This window comes from Mercenaria mercenaria, chromosome 12 (genome assembly GCF_021730395.1).
Source record: "Mercenaria mercenaria strain notata chromosome 12, MADL_Memer_1, whole genome shotgun sequence".
Taxonomy (NCBI): Eukaryota; Metazoa; Mollusca; class Bivalvia; order Venerida; family Veneridae; genus Mercenaria; species Mercenaria mercenaria.
Window position 1 is genome coordinate 13,807,942 of NC_069372.1, and position 19,836 is coordinate 13,827,777.

General features: G+C 36.2%; 2 protein-coding genes across 2 annotated transcripts; one reads left to right on the forward strand and one right to left on the reverse strand.

Moving 5' to 3' along the window:
• Window positions 1-1,902: 1,902 nt before the first annotated feature.
• On the reverse strand, window positions 1,903-5,204 carry LOC123533539 (uncharacterized). The gene is made up of 2 exons (XM_045315196.2): window positions 4,673-5,204; window positions 1,903-3,920 (listed from the first exon to the last, which is right to left on the reverse strand). The coding sequence occupies exons 1-2, from the start codon at window positions 5,008-5,010 to the stop codon at window positions 2,384-2,386; spliced, it is 1,875 nt and encodes a 624-aa protein (XP_045171131.2). The 5' UTR covers window positions 5,011-5,204; the 3' UTR covers window positions 1,903-2,383.
• A 5,829-nt stretch (window positions 5,205-11,033) lies between these two features.
• On the forward strand, window positions 11,034-11,492 carry LOC128547500 (zinc finger protein 189-like). Its single transcript, XM_053520441.1, has one exon. The coding sequence runs from the start codon at window positions 11,034-11,036 to the stop codon at window positions 11,490-11,492; it is 459 nt and encodes a 152-aa protein (XP_053376416.1).
• Window positions 11,493-19,836: the final 8,344 nt, after the last annotated feature.

Sequence of the window (19,836 nt, forward strand, 5' to 3'; positions counted from 1 at the left end):
GGTTTATATTTATCATATATGGTTCACGTAGGATTATTAAAGCACGTATTCGCCATATCTTAGACTATTTGTTGCCATAGCAACTACTTTTGCTGCCACATCAACAGAATAAAATTACGTGTATATTTTCCATATTGTAATCTCTTCTATGTATAATGTGTTATGAAAAAATGTCTTGTACCTTTAATTCATCGCAGGATCCTATTTGGCCACTTTTTGTCATACTTCTTGCCATAGCAACCGCATGTTTTGACCCAGCAGATAGTAGTAACCTGACGTGCATATTCTCCACACTGCCATATTTATATATTGCTTTATCCCCAGGACTTCTAGAGATATTACTGTCTACTGATCAATCAAACACCTAAATTAACATCGAGTGATTTTAATACTAACATCATGTGATTTTATGTCTTTGTATACGATGTGCTTTATGTCCTTATAGTTTAAATGGAGAATTGTTCTATCTCTATTGAAAGAGATGCAGCTTTGCCGTTGCATCATCCACTAAAGGCAAATTTGCTTTATCTCCAAAGTTATTATACGGAGCAATCTCTGCACATCGTGCCGATGTTGTGAACATTTGTGCCAAGTTTCTTTAAAATCATTCGAACAGTTTAAGAGTTAAAAAGCGAACACGAAACAAAGTCATATGACCTTTGCCCCCTAAGTGTGACCTTGACCTTGAAGCGAGTCGTCCAAATCATGCGCTCTGGACGTCGTCGCAATGTGATGAACATTTGTATCACGTTTCTTCAAAATCCTTCAAGGGGTTAAAGAGGTAAAGAGCGGACACGGAATTGCTAACGAACGGACGAACGCACGGACGGACAGACGGACATCGGCGTCATAACATATTACGTCCCTTAGGGCGTATAAAAAGGGAATTTGCAGACAAATTAAAACAAAAGGTTTTAAGAATTGTACTTAGTTAGAATCTATAAAATAATAGGAACATTTCTTACATTGTTTTCACCGAGAAATGAAATAAACTGACGTTAAACTTCGAGATCAATTGTTGAATATAAATGACAGAAACACCATTCCACTCAGGTGACGTGATGTATGTGTGTTATTCACTGAGCATGCGCACGTTAGCACGATGGCCGCAAGAGGTGATTATGCATGCAAATAGGTTGTGACAACATCACCGTCAGACCTTACACACACATCCTCATCACCTGTGAGAAATCATTTGTAGATGTATCCGAGATGCAAGATTTAGGTATGCATATGACGGTATTAACATTTCTTCTTTGAGTCATATTAAATTGTCAAAGTCTGCAGTGTTTTATTTTACTTTTCCTTTCTTTCACTTGTTGCCAGACCTTGTTCCTTGTATAAAATAATCCAAATCCTATTGAAAACACAGAAAATAAACAATATGTCGAACATAATGCAAGAGCATCGGCTAACTTCGAATGACATCACTATTGTAAACAATGTATTCTTTCGCAAACTTGCCCACATCCTCAGCTGTCACTAAGCAACATCACAAATACATATAACCATCTTCCATGTATCTGACCTCTTCTAAAATACTCTAGAAGGATATTATTACTGATTTAATTGAAAATAAAAGCAATACCTAGCATGAAAATGCCCTTTTTACTCCTCCCACACCCCCCCACCCCCACTCCCCCCGAAAACAATTGGACTATATAGTGTCAGGGACTACATTCGAGTGGACCACGGAGGAATACCACGGAGGAATACCGGTGTTATTACTACCATCATGCCTATAAGATATCTTCATTATGTTTCTTAAAATGACTACTTACAAATACAAAAAAAAACGAAAAAAACAACAACAAAAAACAGACCCTCCACCCCCAGCCCAAAAAAAAAAAAAAAAAAATCATGAAATTAAAATTAGCTTTTATTGCAGAAGAATATTAATATGTATAAAAGTGACCTTCATAACATATATATATATATATAATTTGCACATACACACACAACAAAGACATTTAAAAGAACTGTAAATAAAATTAAAAGTCTCATACATCACATAAAATCATAGTCATCTATTCAATTTATATATACATGTAGTATCATTGTGTAACAGAAAATGATATATTCATATTAGAGTATTTCATTTCAATTCATCAACGATAAGTCTAAACATATTTTGTAAATACATACAAATGATACACAACTTCATTCTTTTTTCAGTGAAATAAGAGGTGCATGCGCATTAAACATATTGTGAATGACATTACACTATTGTTGATGAATTATTTAAGGACGAGTGCATCTTTAAGAATGATACACGATATATGATATAAAACATATATTGTTAAATACTGGTTAAATTTTATTACTCGCAGGTGCTATTGGACGTGCTTTTTTCAGCACAGTGCTGAGGGCATTAAAAACACTACTAAGTAGCCAAGTTAAATGAATGTACAATAGCGGTATATGTATACCTTTGTCTCTTGTCTTCTATTGTACTTGATAATTCTGAACACAGTACCAATAGCATAGACTTATTTTTGCCAAAACATATTCCCAGCGGATTTTTTATCCCATCTACTTCACTCAGGATTACCTCCGACTTCTGGTATTGGAGCGACAACCGTAGGACCTCATTCTTATTTGTTAAAACGAAGAACTGTCCTGTACCATCTGCACAAATTGCTTGTCTCTGGCTGCAATTGCCCAATGAGAAATCTCGAGATTTATCAAATGAACTTACTTCATTTCCAAATATATCTGAAAAGATTAAAACGCCACTGTTCTGGAAAGCAAAGAAAAGCCGACTGTTGTCACTGACTGTCATGTATTCTGGTATAGTAGTAAAGCACAAAGGCAATTGTGGAATATAACGTTGTAACTGTCCAGCTTTGTTATATATTGCTATATGATAACCGGCTATTCGGTCACACATTTGGCCCTTTGTATTGGATTGACGAACTTTCATTTCGCAGCAGACATACAACAATCCTTCACTATAGACCATTTCAGAAGCATTACTTTCAGTACTGAACTGTCTATGCATTACTAGAACTGTCCTGCCAGTAACAAAACCAACATTTTGTATATATTGGTTACATTCATAATTTTGTTCTCTGTATAATACTGCAGCTTCATTGTTTCCAACCGGACAGAGACTGAGTATATCTTCTGGTATATTTCTAGTGCCAATAGGCTGATTTGTTGCATTAAATGCCCTTATGTATTTGTTAAAGTGGATAAGAGTAGTACCCGATGGTAAAACACACATTTTAACTTTGTTGGGTAGTGGCCGTGGTGCAACACGCATGTTACCTTCAGTATACCAAGAATCGAACACAAACTGCAGAGGTTGAACCATATCTTTTCGTGTGTCCAAAGGCTCTCCATGCTTTGCAGAATGTCGAATTATTGTCACAGGCTTGTCAGTAAAAGATCCAAACGTTTCCAAGGATTTCAGGAATTCTTCAATTTTCGGATCTATCTCGTAATGAAGCGATTCTTTTCGGCAAACTGATCTAGATACCTTTCGGAGACTTCCCTTTGCATCACTCAGTAAGCGATTACCCTCTTTAACGTGAACAAATAGCTCGCATTCATTGTCTCCCTCGAATGATTGTAATTGTTGTAGAATATCTTCCGCCTCTCTTCTTGTGACATCAAGGTATTTCACGTTTTGCTCTATGTCGCTAATAATCTTGCTTTCTAAGTTCTGGAGCTCATCCAGACATTTCGCTTCTAGGTCGTCGAAATACATGTCCACCCGTTTACGGAAATCTGCAATCTTATTTTTAACTTCCACTTTAGCTTCAGAGAATCGTGTCATTTCCGATTTCCCATCGCTAATTACTTTTTCCACGATAGAAATGAAAGTTTCCGTCTCTTGTATGATATTCTGACATTCTTTGCTCTTGGTGTGTATTCCCTTAGCTGCATCAAATAAGTGTTTTGAATTTGCGCAATTGCTGAAAAGAAATATAATCTAAATTAACTTTATTCATTGAGTGCGTTTAAACAATACTTGTGTCTAAAAAATTATATAATGTTTTAATGAATAATGGTTGCTAAACAAGAAAAAGAAACAACACAAAATTAATTTATCGTAATTAAGTCACGTTCTACATCCCCAAAATATAAATAGCAATGAAGTACTTTAGCAATGTAGAAGCTATCTGTACAGTTACAGTGTAATATAAAGGCCACTATAGCGAGCACCAACAGCAGCTTGTTTTATCAGATTATTTTTTATTCGTAAGTTAAAATACATGCTAAATATTTGAATAGGAAAAACTGTTTAGTCTTTTCAGTATATGATCTCTCTTTCACAGGTTGTCTTAAGCAAAAGTTAGCAATCTGCCTTTTTATGATGACATACCAGAGACCAAATTGCAAGTAAATAATCATAAATGAAAATGTATGAAAAGTTGAGGTATATAAAGTTAATGCCGTCAGAGTTAAACCAGAAACATATTGCAGAACATGTTTTAAATAACAATAACATATGAAAACTGTCTTTTTCAAATACTCTCATTTTTAATATTTTAATTAAGACAAATAAAAATCGTCACAACATACTAATACCCCTGCTGAGTTTTTAAAAACAGAAATATAACCATTTTCATTATGACAATAATATTATTTTCTATATGATGTGGTATATACCGGACTGATATACATGTATCTGTAACAGTCTTTTAAGTGTATTTGTATCATTTACCTGTGTTCCAGCGTCTTGCAGACTATGCAGCAGACGACATCGTGTTCACCGCAGTATATGTTGATCAGTTCACCGGGATGTTTCGCGCATCGTTTAGTTGGAAACGACCTGAGTGGGGACGCTTTAACGGTCGAGAACTGCGTTTGCTCAAGCATTTGGTGCCTCTTGTTTAAAGGAAACTTGTTATGTTTTGTATGTACACATGAATCACACATGTAAACAAAACATTCCTTGCAGAACTTTGTGGCCTCCACGTGCTGGCCTTCTTCACACAGCGAACACTGATACTCATATAAAGAGTCATGGCCGCCCTCGAGTGTACAACTGTCGGACGCCATTGTTAACAGAGTTCTACACAAAACAATTAATGAAATACGATTACTTCCATTTCACGTATGTCATCAAGCATCACTTTATCCAATTTAATTTATAATCAAATAGTGAAATTTATCAATTATTATCAGTTTTATTAGCTGGTGTTATCTTTAGTTTGAGATAAAAATTTGTGACAGTCTACTAGTCTTGTGACAAATTTATCAGTAATTTCAGATATCCGATCCATAAATAGCGCATATCACTTCGGCAGTTATCGGACGGAATTTTCATTCAGGAACTTAGTTTTATTTTATTTTTTACATTTTTGAATATCATTTAATAAAACCATTAATAAAAAGACAAATACATAAAGAATTGTTACCAATAGTTTTCTATTATCAAAAAATTACGGAGTTCTCGTCTACTCTCTTACAACGAGATGCAATGGCGGCGCCCATGAAAAAACATTGCGAATGCTGATTTAAAAAAAATAAACAATGATAAACGTTTCACATTAGAATTAACAGTCTATCGAGTGATCATATGGTACGATGAGCGCCAAAAAATTATCATTTATTGTGCTAACAAGACCTGTCGGCTCTGAATATGCTGCGAAATATAGCCCAAAACATCCGGGTTGACGTCATTTCGACATGTACAATGATCAGATGATATAGAAAAAGTAGGCATCGAAAACAACGATTGTCCACAAAACGCCTGATTTAGGTAGGTGTTTTAGGCCGTGTTTTATTATTTGCTTGTAAAAAAGTCAATGGAAGAAATTTTTATGAGATTATTTATAAATTCATAAACATTTCTACAGGTATATAATCGAAGTGCATGTCAAATGGTACAGTACCACAAAACAGGCAATGTTCCCAAAGGCAGTTGCTAGGGGTCTGGTAACCGGACTTCTAGACCTGGAATCTAGAGGTCCGATAATCAATACGAATGCTGAGAATGGTATTTACAAAGAGGATTTCAGAAGTTTGCTCTCGTATTTTACTTGTCATTTTAAGTGCTTTGTAAGTGACAGGAAACAAAAGTATTTATAATTCTTTAGTCCTTGAAAAAATGGATCGCAAGTTCGATAAATTATAAATAGGAATTTGTACGCTGTACATAATCGGAGCATTTATCAGATAAATATATTCTCCTTACAAACAGTTCTCAGTATTCATAATATGAACTTAGGTGCTACCTAGAAGGCAGAGCTCCCTTGAAAAATCACCAGTGCCCCTTGAAAATTAAAGGAGTGCAGCTGGAATGACCTGGAAGTATGGATCCATTTTAGGAAGTTTATGTTCTTTAAGATCTATTAAAATTTTCATGAATTAATGATAATTCCTGATTTCTGAATGAATGTCTTAGAATGCATTAAGATTAAATCTAAAGAAAGTTACAGTTCTTTTTAGAAAGAATAATGTGTCCAACTTTAAGGCAAAATACTGCTTGTGCTTTTCACAGTTCAGTGCCTGTAAATTTTGATCCAAAAACCTTTTTTTTAAAAAAGTTTTATCTACTGACTACTAGTAGTCAGGGGGGCTCATCCAGTCGATATGCACTCGGTGACCCCTTCTTTATTCTATATAAAACCGCCATCTTGGATCGATTAGAAAATGAGTCGTTTTTTGAACCCACTCGGGCGTGAAATTATCGGGACATCTATAGCAGACGACAGTCAGTAGACGTAATTGGATAATATGGTAAACCTAGCAGACGACGCTAAAATTCAAGCAATAGTGTTCTTGATCGTCTATTTTTTGACTGAAAATTATCTACCGCTATTTTACTAAGTTAAACCTAACCCCTAGCAGACGACGGTAAACCATTCGCGTGAATCATCGGGACAGGTCTTGACACGATCAACAGTTTTTGGAAAACCAGTTTTATTTATAGCACCACTCGAAAAACCCATGTTATTTTTATCAATTTCTGCCAGACAAGTATAGACTTGTTCACAACGTACAAAAGCAAACGCTCTGCTCAATAATAATCATTTCACACGGAGCCTTCAAAGAGTACAGATATAAGTACTATGAATTATAGACGTCAAAACAGTATCGCACAAAACGGTCCAATTCAGGTAAGCAGACGATAGCATTATCTCTCGTATAGCTATGCAGCAATACGAAATTCAAAAGAAAGGAGAAATGTAAATAATTCTCTCTTTCTTGTATGCAAGTTTTTTCGTAACTATATTTATATCTCGTCAAACTCTACGATATTTAAACCATCTTCATTGAAAAAGTCAATGAAAGAAGTGTTTAATCAGGTTGTGTTGAAGGGTTTAAGTTTATAGATGTTAAACCTTTTCAGCAAATTGTTATTGGGGTCTTTTTACATGAGACTCGCGTCGGTGTATGTACTTTAACAAGTATGGGCATGTTTAAACCCGTCATCCAATTACTATCAAGCAGACGATAAAATGGTATCAATTTGAACAGGGGATATTATTACAATTCACTGAGCGTGTGATATGTTAGCGTAATGGCGATAAATCAAAATAAGAGAATTTCTCGGTGGTTAAGGGTCTACATCGGAATAGAAAACAACTACGAGGATTTATTTACAAATTTATTTACATATGTACAGTGATATTTAAGACAAAAGTATAATACAAACTATGTTATTGATATATACATTCACTCAATGTAACTCGCTTTGATCCAGCTATTGAATTTTTTAGGATAATATTTCCATTTCACAAAGTATTGTTTATGTTGTCCTTTCCCTTTTGTTTTCAAAATTTTATCGATTTTAAAACTCTGGTCTGGGTCATAGTTCACCTTTTGCAGTTCAGATTCATAAAATGTCCCTTTGATTTCCTCGTCCTGTAAGTCAACTAGTCTATAGATCGGAATTGTTCCTCTATGATAACGTTTTTGTACTTTAAACACTTCACCAGAATACGTTTCATCGTACGCTCGAGTAAACACGTTCCTAAGATGACTGATACGTACAAACGCACCAATTTTAAACTTGAACTGCCTGAGTTTTGAATTTATTTGTCTGCGTTTTGGGTTTCGCGCAAAATATGTGGCTAGTCGCACTTCCTCCTGGTTAGTGTCCTTCACATCAGCAGGTGTCATACCAATTGTTCTGTGATAGGTTTTGTTGTAGTTCTCTGCAATGTCTTGTAGCACTGGTAGGAATGAACTCGTCTCCTTGTACGAAAAATAACGCATGATTCTGGTCTTGATTGTCAAAATAGCCCTCTCTGACGTGGAAGCTTTGGTTTCGTTTTGGGTAGGAAAGTAACGAATGTCTTCTTTCTTCATCAGCTCTTGCACTTTTTTGGCTCTAAATTCTTGGCCTGAAAGTATACAATCAGTGTATGTAGTATTTGACAAAGTATACTAGTATTATTATCACGATTTCGACAACTTTCTTAATTATTGTGAAATTAAAATAAACTTGAAATCAACTATACCTTTATCAGTGATCAGCTTGGCTGGAGATCGTCTTGATGTTGTAAATATTGTTCTGAATGCGTTAGCCACCTCTTCACCAGTTTTGTACTTGAGTGGCTGTAACCACACGTACTTGGAGAATGTATCAATCACCAGCAGAATATACTTGAAACCCTCGTTCCAGTCAGCGAATTTTGTCATATCGATCAAGTCCGCCATCCATAAGTCATCTTTCCCAGCGCTAACTACATGATTTCTCTGAAATCTTCTTCTGACTGGTTTATGTAGACTGTACGATTCTTGATCATGCAAGAATTTACGTATTCTATGCATACCGATATGGAATTTGCCTTCATTTTTCACCACTTTATATAGTTTCTGTGGTCCGGCAAATCCACCGGGGTGTTTTGGGTTATAGTATATTGTTTTTAAATAATCCTCCACCGGAGCCATGTTTACTGTTCGATGTCCACAACACAAATAATCAGTCATATTCGAGCTACGACAATTTATGCATTTTCTGAGTCACTCTCTTCCTCGTTATCATTATCGGAATCCGTCTCTTCGCCTTCTTCGTCACTCATTCCCACATCAAATAAATCTTGGAATGAGTTTTTATGCATGCGTAATACCCTCTTTACTGCCGATGTGCTATTCATACCCTTCGATATTAATGTGTCTATACGAGCCATGATTTTCTTGTGCAGTCTATTGTTTCTGAGAGGCAGCATGTAAGTGTCTATCAATGTAGTGTACTTGTTGAAAAATGCCTGCTCGTTGTGGGGCTGCATACGCTCTTCAGTCATTTCATGGGCATCATCACTCTGATCCCCATCATCTATAAATCTGTTATATATCTTCTCGTATTTGTCTTCATTGGCCTCTTTCGCTCTTTTCCACAATTGTATAAAAGACTCATTGTCTTCCACTGAATCATCTTCACCATCACTGTCACTGATTTCATCATGATTTCGTTTCTTGTGTTCCCTACGTTCGGGGCACCAGCCACTCTTAACGTGTCTCTGCACGTCATGGCCAGACTCGAATAACTGTCCACAATCGTCACAAGCCTGTCCTTTATCCATATTTTCTGTTTCTTCTGCGATGTGCACTGTTTGAATTCCAACTGAAGAATGATGATTTGTTGGGACTTGTTCCTTATTTATAGTTTCTGGAGGAGTCACGTGATGTATCGGATGCCAATTGTCAACATATTGTTGAGGCGTATAACATGTTAGCCTCTGATTATCCGGTGTAAATGGCTTCAAATCCACCATTAGATATCCGTAGGGATGTTTTGTCGCTTTTGCAAACATGTTCAAAAGTGTATCACTTTGTCCCGGGTACATCTGTCTTGCCAGGGTCATGATGGATTGTTTGTCGACTGGGTTGTTGTATAAAATCAGATAGTGGCAGTTTCTTCTTTGTGTGGGATCCTTGTTTCCGAATAAATTCTGATTAACAGAAATCACGGATAGAGATCTATGGTGCGATCCCTCAGTAAAAAGGTCTGTGATACGTTTATCCTTGCCGGATTCAGAGAACAGGTCATCCAATATCAGTAAATTGTTTATCTCGGGATCAAAGAACTCGTCGTCTTCCAAGTCGTTGGGAATACCCTTGATAAATTCCACTCGAGGTTGTACTGATGTATAAATTTCGGTGTATAATGGTTGCCACCGTTTGTAAATCCACACAATCCTGTGAATATCGGGCTGAATTTTCGAGGTGTGATTTTGCAACATGTCCTTAACCATCGTTGTCTTCCCACAAGCTGAAAGAGATAATTATTTCAGTGTTTTTGATTTAGTATCAAACAACTAGCATAATGTTATGTATATAAAGAAACCTTATTACATAAAAAGAAATAACAACTACAAGAAAAGGGTTAAAAATAAAAAATACCTGTAGGACCCGAAATCATCATAGTGAATGGATGTTGGAACACAACATTCTTGTTTTCTTCTGATGATGATGGCGACATTCCCCGCGGCGGTGGAGGAGTAGGAGGAGGAGGAGGATACGCTCCAGTGATTTTCTCATGCATTTGCCTCCAATGCCTTGACATATTATCCCTCCTTGTAAACTCACTACGACAATCTGGGCACTTGAACATGTTGAGTCTCTTGTAGCGAACTAACAAATGACACTTACACGTTTGATTCCTGTATTTATAGTCATATCCAAATAGTGTTAACCAATCAAATCCACTGATTTTCGACCAATCATATTGTGTTTTTAACTTCGAATTCACCAATCACATTACAACTCGTTCGACCAATCAAAATGCATTTTAATGAACCAATCAGATGTATTTAACCAGGGCGTATGCCCAACAATCTGTTATAAAAGCGAACGTCGTGATTATATCTTTCATTTTCAGTTTGAGAGCAGTCTGCAGAGGACATACAATACAGATAGAAATACATTGGAGTTATTAAACTGTTAAAAAAGGTGAGTGTTTAGAGTTTGTTTGTAGTCTCGCCTGGCTTTTTTTCGTCTCGCCTTTTTGATGAATCTGTTGGTAAACAAGATCAAAACTTTCCAAACAGTAGTTTATTTTTGTTTTGTAGTTGACATATAAAAAACCCGAGACTAATATTATAATTTCATTCTACTTTCAGGCGTTCAACATGGCAGTTTACTCATGTGAACAATGCGAAACTAGTTTCCCAAAACTTAACCAGCTTTTACAACACAGAAGAACGACGAACCATTGGAAGCATAGGTGCGAATCGTGTAAGAAGTCTTTCTCAAGAAAACAGAATTTTGAAAGGCATCTTCAAAAACACAACAACGAGAACAACCAGCACTGTCCCGAGTGTCTCAAAGTGTTTACGAGAGAGGATGCATTAAACGAACATCTACATCGAGAACATGGTTGGCCCAGGGCTAAACGTGCTCTATATAACCAGGAGGGAGGTGGGGCAGCAAAACGACAGAAGTTAGCCGAAAATCCAGCGTCTTTTTACAACATTGAGAAAGTTGGTGATCACTTCATGAAAAGAAGATTGAAAAGTTCAGAAGTACGGCTACCTACTACAAAGTTGATATTAAAGACTTGGAGGTTGATGGGCTGCCCAATATTTTAAAAACCCTTAAGCAAATTTTCCAGTCTATTCTTAAACATATCACGGATATGATACCAGATACAGACCTTGTGCGTGTTTCTATTGACAATCCCGAGTTAGACTTCCCGATTACGCTGGAATTCATGCCACGTCACCAATTGACGGTAGACAGAATTTTATCAGAAATTGAAAGAGTATTACAATCATACCAGCAGTTTGTGATTGATGAAACCTTCCGCATCGACATTGTCCATGTTCAAAATCCACATGGAAAGGGACATCAAAAGAAACCGTATGTAGACATATCGAGGTTATTGAAAACCAAAGGTAGTGTCATTCAAATAAAAAACAATGACGAACTGTGTTGTGCACGTGCAATTGTAACAGCTATTGCTCGTCATGAAAAACATCCTCAGTGGGATAACATTCGGCGAGGATATGGGCTTCAAAAAGTATTGGCTGAACAATTGCATGCCAAAGCTTGTGTTCCTTTGGGCAAATGTGGTATTGAAGAAGTGAAGAAGTTCCAAGCTGCATTGCCTCAGTACCAGATACACGTATTGTCAAAAGAACACTTTAACGGCATCATCTATGACGGTTTAGAAGGTGGAGTGCCCATTTTCCTGTACTATCATGATGAGCATTTTGATGTGATCACTAAAATGACAGGGTTTCTCAATCGTAGCTATTTTTGTCAAACTTGTAGAAAAGGATACAACACCAAGGAAAAACATATTTGTAACAACCCGTGCGTCTACTGCCACCAACTGCATTCCGATGAAGAGGAGAAATGGAGGTTTTGTGCTAAATGTCGAAGAAACTTCAAGAATGACATCTGTTTTCAAATGCATTTGAAGACTAGTGATGCCGGTAAAAACACATGCAATACCTATTTCAAATGTAAGGACTGTGACCAAACTATTAATATGAATAGACACAAGAAGACACATGTCTTTCACGAGGTCTATTGTAAGACATGTAAAGATTTTGTCACAGAAGAACACTTATGCTACATGCAACCAGTAAATAACGACGACAACTCGCCAAAGAAGAAGACATCAAAGAATAAGGAACATTTCCAATACATCTTTTTCGATTTTGAATGTACACAGGATGAAAAACTTCAATGTGAACAGGGATATACTGAAGGAAAGAATGGAAAATGCGGAAACTGCAAGAAGTCATGGTGTGGTACTTTCCAGCACAGACCCAATCTATGTGTAGCACAAAAAGTATGTGGATCGTGTTTGCAATGCCCGGTCACACCGCAGTCCTTTTGTCGGTTCTGTGGTAAGAATGAACGAGTATTTCAAGGAATTGAGACGACGGACAACTTTTGCAAGTGGCTGTTCTCAGAGGAAAATACTGGGGCAACTGTCATTTGTCAGAATTTTAAAGGCTATGACAGCTATCCTATACTCCACTATCTTCATGAAAATGCTGTTCTTCCAGAGGTTATCACAACGGGCTCTAAGTATATGACTATAAATGTTCCATTATGCAACATTAGAATGATCGATTCCCTTAACTTCATCCCGATGGCGCTAGCAGATATGCCAAAGTCTTTTGGTGAAACAGAACTGGCCAAAGGATATTTTCCTCACCTCTTTAACAGAAAGGAAAACCAACAGGTCGTATTACCCTACCTACCGGACCTCAAGTATTACACTCCGGACAGCATGAAGCCAGAGGCAAGACAAGAGTTTCTGAAATGGTATCAACTTAACAAAAATACACCATTTGATTTCCAAAAAGAAATCTTGCGTTACTGTCAATCAGATGTGGATATCCTTAGAAAGTGCTGTCTGAAGTTCAGATCTTTATTTATGGATTTAACCAAAAAAGGCGACAATAAAGGCATAGACCCGTTTGAAAAGTGTATTACCATAGCTTCAGCATGTAATCTAGTTTATAGGACACTGTTCTTGGAATCTGAGAGCATAGCCATCATACCTCCTCATGGCTATAATCCTGAAGAAAAACAGTCAAGGATAGCTTATGGGTGGTTAGCAACACGGTAGGAATGGTGGTGAAAAGCAAATCGGACCATACAAAGTAGATGGTTTCTATGACATTGGTGGAGAAAAAGTGGTGTTGGAGTTTCATGGCTGTTTTTGGCATGGCTGTCCAAAATGTTTTTCAAAAACAACAATTAACCCGGTCAGTGACATGAAAATGGGTGACTTGTACATTAGAACTATGGAAAAGAAACAGTATATAGAGGCAAACGGCTACAAGTATGTGTGTAAATGGGAGTGTGACTTCAAACAGGAACTAGAGAATAATCCAACTATGAAACAATACATTCAAAGCTTGGAAATCGTCACTCCACTGGAACCTCGTGATGCCTTCTTTGGGGGTCGGACAGAAGCATTTAAGTTATACGAGGAAGGAACAGAGACGAGTCAAATCAAGTATTATGACGTGACTTCGCTATATCCTTGGGTAAACAAAATGGGAAAAATACCCATTGTCATCCTGAAGTTATCACAGAAAACTTTAAAGACATAAGCCAGTATGAAGATTGATCAAATGTAAAGTGTTGGCACCTAAAGGTTTACATTTACCTGTCCTGCCAATGAAGTGCAATAACAAATTGATGTTCAGCCTTTGTCACGTGTGTACGGAAAACTATCAACAGACGCCATGCGAACATAGCAACAACGAGAGGGCAATGGTTGGAACATGGGTGACAGATGAGCTGAAAATGGCATTAAAGCAGGGTTATACACTGTTACAAATATATGAAGTTTGGCATTTTGACAATAATACCAGTATGACCCTGAGACGAAAACAGGGGCGTGTTTACCGATTATGTTAACACCTTCTTAAAAATTAAACAAGAGGCGAGCGGTTGGCCAGACTGGTGTGTTGATGAAAACTCTAAACAAAAGTACATACAAGCCTATTACAACACAGAGGATATCTTATTAGACTACGTCAAAATAGAGAAGAATCCCGGTCTAAGATCATTGGCTAAATTGATGCTGAATAGCTTCTGGGGGAAATTTGGGCAACGAACAAACCTGACTCAAACTTCCTACATTACAGACCCTTGTGAGTTTTTCGACATGATGACCTCAGACCAGCAAAATGTAAAAAACATACAATTCGTCAACAACGAGTCTGTCAAGTTAGAATGGGTGTATAATGACGACTTCATTGAGACATCAGGCAAAACTAATGTCATCATTGCGGCCTATACTACTGCTCAAGCCCGCCTTAAGCTCTACAGTTACCTGCAGCCATTAGCAGAAGGGTTCTATATTGTGAACAGATTCCGTGGTGTTTACAACAGATGTGGGTCAGTGGAACCGCCATTGGGTTGATTACTTAGGAGATCTTACAGACGAAGTGCCGAATAACAGCATCACATCATTTGTCACAGGGGGTCCTAAAAATTATGCTTATGGACTTGCTATTCCAAATAAAATGGGTCAAATGTCAATTTGTAAAGTGCGTGGTATTACACTGAATTTCAAAAACTCACTTGACATTAATTTTCAAACTGTCAAGGATATGGTTACCGGAAAGGTTGACGAGTGTGTTACTGTTGTAGACGAAAATAAAATTGTCAGGAATCCCTCAACTGGACATGTAATTACCAAACGCGAAACGAAGGACTACAAAATCGTCTTCGATAAACGAGTTATCAGTAAAGAATATACTACATATCCGTATGGATATTAATAGTATAAACGTTGTAAATATTGTTGCCATTACAAGAAGACAAAGTTTGATTATTAAAGGTTTTCACATGTTCTTAGATAGTGATTGTCTATAAAAACATGATGTAACGTTTTTTATTACACTAGCTATTATTATTATGTTCAATAAATTGTATTATAGTACAAACTATCAATAAATTTGTATAAAAAAATCTTTATTGTCTTACTTATTTTTCTTAGTTAGAAACAAAGTATTTCGTCATCTCAAACAGATACAATACCCGGAGGGACAGTTTTCTTACCAACACACAGTAAAATTGGTAATAAAACATATAGTAACTATTAAAAATAGTTCGTCTCACGCAAAGATGGCCGCACTCATCAAATGGCATGCTACCGGAAATTGTCGTCTGCTACAGAGAATATGATCCGCTAATATGGAGGGCCCATTGTTCTTAGGTATAAAATGGTGCAGTATCAGAAAAAACGTCGTCTGTTACGGGATAAGCATAAAATCGTCTGCTACAGAAGTTCCGATAATTTCACGCCCGAGTGGGTTCAAAAAACGACTCATTTTCTAATCGATCCAAGATGGCGGTTTTATATAGAATAAAGAAGGGGTCACCGAGTGCATATCGACTGGATGAGCCCCCCTGACTACTACTACTGTAGGCTACAGGCAGTACTACATTGGAACCTGACATCACTAACAAAACACTTATTAAATATCACATGAATGACTTTATTATTTTTACAATACTTTCAAAACCCATAATAAATAAAATTAAAAAAAACCTGAAATAAAAAAAAAATTAAAAAAAAAAAAAGACACTTCTGGTGAGGATCGAACACCCGACCTTTGGATTTCAACGCGACCTTCCTAACCACTGCACCAGTGTGGAAGTATGACGTCATCACCACAAATATAAGTATATATAATAAACTTCAGTTGCGGCAGCGTGACGAAAATCGTTTCACATTGAAAATATTGTATTTTACCTTTTTTTCTTCGTAGAAAATGTATTTAGCACTAAATTCTTATTATCAGGCGCTCATTTACATTTTTATTCAACGTTCAAAGCAGTAAGCGAAACGCTTTTGTCAACTGTAAACAGCAAGCGTCTATTGACGTCTTACTGATTAATTACTATGAGCATTGCGTACTGGAAGAAACCCGAACAACACCGATTCCAAAAACTTACCACGAATTTTCAACTCGATAGTAATGTCTGTACACAGTTTTATTCATTTTCTTTTTCACACGTCTAACCGTAATGCGACGCTGTCGGCGCCGCTTTGCGGCGCCGGTAGCTCTGCTACTAATTGGGACAAATTGGGGGGAAAACATGCTTTTTTGCTTTGGAACTACTTCCTTTTAACGCAGGTAGATTTATACAGGAAACAGCCCTGACACTGATAATACAGCATTAAATAGTGTATGTATATTGAATACTGGACCTTTAGACTCCAGGTCTTGAGGTCCGTTTACCGGATCCCTAGCCACTTCCTTTCGCCAAAGGCCAAACCAAAAATTTAAGATGCACTGCAGCACGAAGTAGTAAGCATGTTATTTTGATGAAAAAAGATCTTAAAATAGGATTTGATAAAATATATGAATTGTGTTGAATATAGTAATTGATAATTCTTCAAATTTGAATGTAATTTAAACTACTAGCTGGGACTGTTACAAGTACTGTTTATGTGTTGATATTGAAAATTAATACAAGTTACATGTTATATGTACAAAGCTGTTACTGCATTGGTTATAGCCCTTTGGCATCTGTGCGCCATTTGTAAGCATCAATGTTAAATAAATAAGTTGTATTTGCGAAAAGAGTTATTTTAGACCTCAAAAGGTTTGTTATTGGTTTAATTTGATAGGTTGAGGTACATCTTATCAATGCTATGATATGTCTGCGTTTATATTAATGTTTGTTATGTTTTGAAAAAGATGGAATGCTTCTGTAATATGTTTTCGCTACTCAATGAAAATTTATGATGTCAATAAATTTATAATAATTTATATCTGAACAAGTTTTCTTGAACCGAGGATTTGTTAAGTTCGTTTCAGTTTTGACACAGAAGTGTGAATTACATACAGTCTTGGTATATTCTCTAGTATAACATGTACACATAACATTTGCATTGACTTTCATATTTTTTGTGCTACTGTTACAACCTTGATGATTCTTATTATACATTTTAAAGAAATGATAGGTTAGGCATCCCTTTACTGGACCTAGAACAGAATAAGGCATACTGCCAACCATTATAATATACGGTAAACACATATAGTGTTTAACATCTGCAAACATATCCTAGTAAATCCATTGAACGGCTTGCTACATTTATGACTGAAATAAAATCTATAAGGCTATTATTAAAAATCATTTGTTTGTGGTAACATGACCTACCTGTGAAAATCGCTGTTACCCAACTTTTTTTCCTGGACATTCGGATGAAATGTTTTTCCCTATATGATTATATACAAAAAAAAATCACTACCAACCGACTCACAAAAAAAACTTTGAATTGTGTTACGTGAGTCTCTGATGTTTTCTTTAGTGCTGGAAAACTCTTGTCTTACACCCTGGATGTAAGATGAGAATTGTCCTGTCATATGTATAACGAACTATGTCTATATAATGTACATATTTTAAAAACATTCCTATTTTTTTTTTGCTGCAATGGTCTGTGTTGATGCTATTTTCTCTGAAAGCAAACTGTCAGTAATCTGCAGCCATTCAGCTACTGTTCCAGAAACTTGAAGAAAGGCGTAAAAGGTAGCTTTTATTTCTCATTTTGCCTTTATTAGGTTCATACAGAAGAGAGAAATTTGCTAAGTTTAAAATTAACTTTAGATAAATTGTAAAGTGCCGGAGTCATAGTGATTTATATTTGAGCCGCGCCATGAGAAAACCAACATAGTGGGTTTGCGACCAGCATGGATCCAGACCAGCCTGCCTGTTTGCTTTCAAAGCCTATTGCAAATAGAGAAACTGTTAGCGAACAGCACGGATCCTGACCGACTGCGCGGATGCGCAGGCTGGTCTAGATCCATGCTGGTCGCAAACCCACACCATGTTCATTGTTGGTTTTCTCATAGCGTGGCTCATTTTGTTATTTGTGGTGTGATATGCCAAAGACATATATGACTTCAGTCTTCATTTTATGATCATGTATATGAGGAAGTTTTCTTTCACATAAAATGTGCTGTTATCATTTTGCACATGTCCAGCTAATATATACATGTAAGTCATATACCTTCAAGCTGTGTATTGTTGAAAATGTGATTAAAACTTCTGTCTCACCCAACAATTTAGTGTATTGTTGTTAAAAAAACATGTTTAGACTTGGCCTGATCCTTAATTGCATGTCATACATCTTGATGAGGTCACTTTTATTTATGTACACCCCATTATCATTGGTCAATGAGGTATATAGTGTCAACACTGTTTGAACTGTCTGCCCATCAGTCCCACATTCTGATGTACATTCTGATGTACCATTTCCATCCAGTTTAAAATGAATCATGTATACTTCATCAACATGAAATGAACATTAGCATATTATCAGAACAGATAATTATTTTTTTAATTATTCCCCATTTGACTTGACAATATTACATAGATCTGTACAACAGCTTCCATATTCAAATGAAAATTGGTATATATCATGAAGCAAACATAAGCATAGTGTCAGATTATTATTTTTTGAGTTATGCCCCTTTTTATTATATCACATCTATACATTGTGTCCTCTGCTTCTACTACATATTTCATGTAATTCAAATGAAACTTGGAATACATCATCAGTATGAAGTGGACATGTGCTTATTGTCTGACCCTATTTTTAGTTAAGTCCCTTTTTGGGACTTAACATTATTACAGCTATATCAGTTCATAACTTTCAGTTTTCATTAAATTCAGAGTTATGCCCTTTTGAACTTTTTTAATTCATTTTATAAGCATTTTGAAGGGGCATAAGTCATACAATATGACATCATTCCTGCTTTTAGTATTTAAAATTAACTCAATTTTATAATATTCCTACTTGATCTTAATGTTGATAATTTGTCTCATTTCAGTGAGCTGCCATTACCACAGTACCTCAGATATGTAGGAACCATGACATTCGGGCATTTCTGTTCTGTTGAAATAATACTTGAGCTGGAACCATGACATGAAAGAAGACCTTAGGAAATATATGCAAGTGGAGATTGAGACATTAAATTTGAAAAATGAAAAGACTTATGAAGCAAGTATCAAGTTCTGAATGCTTCAAACTAACTGTTAGTAGACTTTGGATGATTTACTGCAAACATAGGGCTAAATGACTCAGATACAAATGTATCATAACAATGCTTACATGCCAAACTTCCAGGGCATCTATACAGGAGAATTCAGTTGAAAGTCCAGGAGATTTCAGAATTTACATTGTACCTAGTTTAATAGTATAATTAAAAAGATAGTTCTGAATTCTTTTTAGTAAATCTGATTCATTTTTAAATCTACAAGGTATTGTCATCATTTGTTGATCTTTGTCAGCTTTGGTCTTGGTTAACATTTTTGCTTATGTTCCTCTTTTCTTCGAAACTATAAGAAATATAGCTTTGAAACTTAGTTCACCTGTTTATCATCATTAGATAGCCAAGAGTCATAATTCCCACTTCTGTCACTTTTTGGCAGAATTATGAC